The sequence below is a fragment of the Morone saxatilis genome, unplaced genomic scaffold (assembly GCF_004916995.1).
Source record: "Morone saxatilis isolate NCDOM2014 unplaced genomic scaffold, NCSU_SB_2.0 Contig12, whole genome shotgun sequence".
In the NCBI taxonomy this organism is placed as follows: Eukaryota; Metazoa; Chordata; class Actinopteri; family Moronidae; genus Morone; species Morone saxatilis.
Genome location: NW_023339674.1, coordinates 1,320,295 through 1,324,138, shown reverse-complemented (window position 1 = coordinate 1,324,138; position 3,844 = coordinate 1,320,295). Strand labels below are relative to the sequence as shown.

The following is a 3,844-nucleotide window of genomic DNA, read 5'->3' as shown; positions in this document are numbered from 1 at the left end:
CAGCATGAACCACAGTATGGAGTGTGGGTTGGCAGCTGGAGAGGTGCCAGTTCACTTCCTGGGCACTGCTGAGGTGCCCTTTAGCAAGGCACCATACCTCTTACTGCTCCCAGGGTGCCACTGGGTGGCAGCCTTCTCACTCCATCTCCCCACATTTGTATGTCCATGAGCCCTGTGTGTGCATGTGTGATCTTAAGGATTTTATTATTGTTTATATGTGTGTGAAAATAACAAATATAGTAAAACAAGTCCCCACACATAGACAAACTCACACACACTTGCTTAGCTTCTTGTGTGAGAGCGGGCCCACTGAGGATTGGACAGAACCAGAATTCATTTGATTACTGAGAGAAAGAAACTAGAAACACGCAGGTAGTGTTTTTCCACCAAATTAGCTCTGGTTCTTGAACCGGTTCAGTTAAAGATACTTAGATTGGTTCCACCAGTTTTGAGCAGAACCATAGTAATCAAGGATGCATCATCAACAAAGGGCGTTGCATAATGCACAAGAACCTGTAGAATATGGCACACACACTTTGGTTTCCAAGGGAAACCAGGTATTTTTTGGTTCCAGCTGCGAACCAACTTTTTGGTTTCCGAACCAATTTATTTTTGGTCGAAATGCTCCACAACGGTTAGGTGAGTTTCTGTCTATAACTTTCTTGTAACAGTTTATACAAAAATAGGGCTGAACACCGAATTGATGCTCCCACAGAATATTTGGGGCAGTTTGAATGTTTGTGCAGTGTGTAGTTGCTGCTCAAACTGGTTTTCACAGGCAGTGCAGAGTCTGCTCTCCTCCGTTCATCAGCTTCTCCCTGCAGATGGATGCTTGTTAGATTACCTCTCTTGCTCCTGGGGACTCTGATACAACCTCTGATTGGATAAAAAAACTCCACTTTCTACGTTCTTTATTAGGATCCCAGTCTCCACTAACCTCCTTTTACATAGCTCATTTGAAATCCTTGTAATTATTATATGTGGCACTAAATGGAAATGGAGCACATGTGTGTGCATGTGTGTGTGAGACAGAAGGAGGGGGGGCACATATGTAAATAGACTGTTTTGCATATAAAATGCTTTAGCTTCAATATTCCAGAATAATAAATTGCTCAAAGTTAGAGACAGCGCATACGGCCCAGGGCTATCCCGGAGTCATTAAGTAGCCGAATGTAGTGAGGCGGACATAAAGCCAGTAATTCAATGATGGCCGCAGCTATAATGGAGAATTTACATGGAGATAAAATCCAGACAGTGGGACGAGGAGGTGAGAGGGTGACAGTGAAAGACAGGGAGGGACGAGAAGCATTAAGAGACAAAGGAAAGGGAGTAAAGAGGAGGGTGGAAGAGAAAGAGGCATGGGAGAGGGGTGGGAGGGGGCAGTGTGATGAGGCAGTGAATGAAAAGAAAGAGGATAAGGTGAAGTGGGGAACTTACAAATGAGGAGTAGGCCAGAGCCACGACTCCAGCTGCTACTTCAGCGATGAATATGATGAGGATGATGGAGAAGAACTGCAGGGGGGGAAGAAGAGGAGACAGGGAGATAATTTTTCTCTTAATATGAGAATCTTTTATCTTTTATCAAGCAGTTTTCCAAAAGTGTAAAAAAAGGTAAAAAATATTTTTTTATTTTGTAATTTGTCAAGCAAAAATGCCAAATATTCGCTGGTTGCACCTTAATTATGAAGATTTAATGCCTTCTTGTTTGTCATATCCAAAACTAAACTGAATATATTTAACCACTATTTGTCACTACTAATAATATGAAATACAATACAATGCAATAATAATATAAAAAACTTTTTGTTTACTCAAATCATAAAAACACAAATTAAACAAAAAGTTTGGTTTACTCTCTTTGAACTCATAGGTCTCTAAGCATCAGTTGTGACAACATCGTGCTCGCCAAGTTAAATCTTCTGGAAACAGGATGTAACAGTATAATGAAGTCAGATGGGTCAAGAAACACCAGCAGTCAAACAATAAAACAGGTTGGAAATAAGCCACTTTACTCAGATTATCTAAACCACTTATTTGGAGGTGATGTAAATAAAATACATTAAACTGGACCAGTTTCTATTCCAGCTTCTCACATTTTTAATGACCTTTTATACATTAAACAACTGATCTAATGATATAAATAATACAGATAATTTTAGGTTGCAGCCCTAGATCAGAATAAAAATAGATTTAGGTAAACCAACATCTTGTGGTGTACATACAATTGACATCCTGATGGTTTTCTGTATAAATAACATTTCATTATATATTTTTTTTAAATCTGTGGAGTTTCTAGTTTATCTGGACATTGGGAACATACCTTATGCATTTTTATTTGCATGAAAAGGCACAAGTGTGCTTTGCTTACTGTCATTAAGAGCAGATTCCCTTTTGTCAACATTTGCTCCTATTAAGACTCCAGTACCAAGGATTGGCTTTTTTTATTAAAGATTGCATTTGACCTAACAGTCCAGAGCCTTTCTCAAAAACTAAACTCTAAATAAATAAAATAACTTAAACTTCAAACTCAAAAAAGCTGATTCTGAGGTTTGTAACCCATCTGAATTTCCAGGGTCCTGTTAAACAGCTATTGTTGTACCTAACAATCACACACTGTTGATAAAGCTTGGCAGATTACACAGAGGGACAATAAGGACAGCCGAAATTACCTGTTCTATCAGCTCATCTGTTCTTTTTATTCAGTCCATTACAGCTGTTTCTCCCGTGAGCCAGCGTCCTGCGCTATCAATTGCAGGATCGGCTGCACCGTCATCATTCAACTCAATGGGAGATGTGGACATGATGGGGGCTCTATGGGGGGAAATGAGTCGTCTGTGCTCCTCATTAGACTCACTACAGTGGACTAAGAGGTAGTTAGCACCGTCGTTAATGAGCATAATAATGTACACTGTAGTGTTCGGGGGTTGGTGGCATTGCTGATACGAATGAGGCGGGAGGGGAAGCTGTGGATATTAACTGAGCTGTTGCTGAGCTCGGTGTAAATGCAATGATGGGTGAGATATTGAATGTGGAGCAACTGGATGTGAAAGAATCTCCTGAAGCCATGCTTGATCTGTGTTGTTTTACATTGTCAGTGGTTGAACTCTTTTTAAGGGCAACAAGTCACAATACACAAGTAGATGACGGAAATGTACCAGCCTTGCTACATGGTAGTTTTACTGTATACACACCTTGAGAAATTATCGGTGTTAAAATACATGGAGCACAATTGCCTACTTGAACATCCAGCAGACACATTATCATCATCATTTGTGTTCACCTGATGAATGTAAGTCCTATATTTGCACTCATCGTAGTCTGATCTCCACTTACTCCTGAGGGAAATGTCTGGCTCTTTAGATGTTCCACTTTCTTTACCAGCTAGTCTCTAACTGTGTTTGCTGTTTGGTCATGGGCAGGCAGTCTACAGTGGGTTTACTGGAGCTTGTTTGATGTAGACAGCTGCTTCTTCTGAACCAGACAGAAAATGTCCTGCATAACTAGAAGCTACAAGACACTAGAAAGCTCAGTAGAGCTGCAGATTTGAAGATAATTCTCTGAGTTTGTCATTATACACGGTCATTTAATTTATTGTTAAGAAATATGGAGTAGTGAAGCTTTGTACTCAAGCTCAAGATGGATTTTCCAATACCATTGTTTCAAACATTGTGGTGTGGCTGCTTATTAAATGTCTGTTGTTAACACAACTAGCTAACGCACTATTTTTGCATGGAGTTCAAACTGACGTCAGAACTGAAGAACTTAAAGAGCTCATTGTACCCTATTACCCCACTAGAACACTGCGTTCTCTGAATGCAGGGCTACTTGTGGTTCCTATAGTCTC

At 40.1% G+C, this 3,844-nt stretch overlaps 1 protein-coding gene across 1 annotated transcript in view; it reads right to left on the bottom strand.

The window, feature by feature from the left end:
- The window catches only part of LOC118322326 (tetraspanin-1), a 15,547-nt gene that overhangs the window by 6,351 nt on the left and 5,352 nt on the right, over window positions 1-3,844 (bottom strand). Inside the window, exon 3 of the mRNA XM_035653980.1 lies at window positions 1,438-1,512. Coding sequence (XP_035509873.1) covers window positions 1,438-1,512 — 75 coding nt within the window. The remainder of the gene's footprint in view (window positions 1-1,437; window positions 1,513-3,844) is intronic.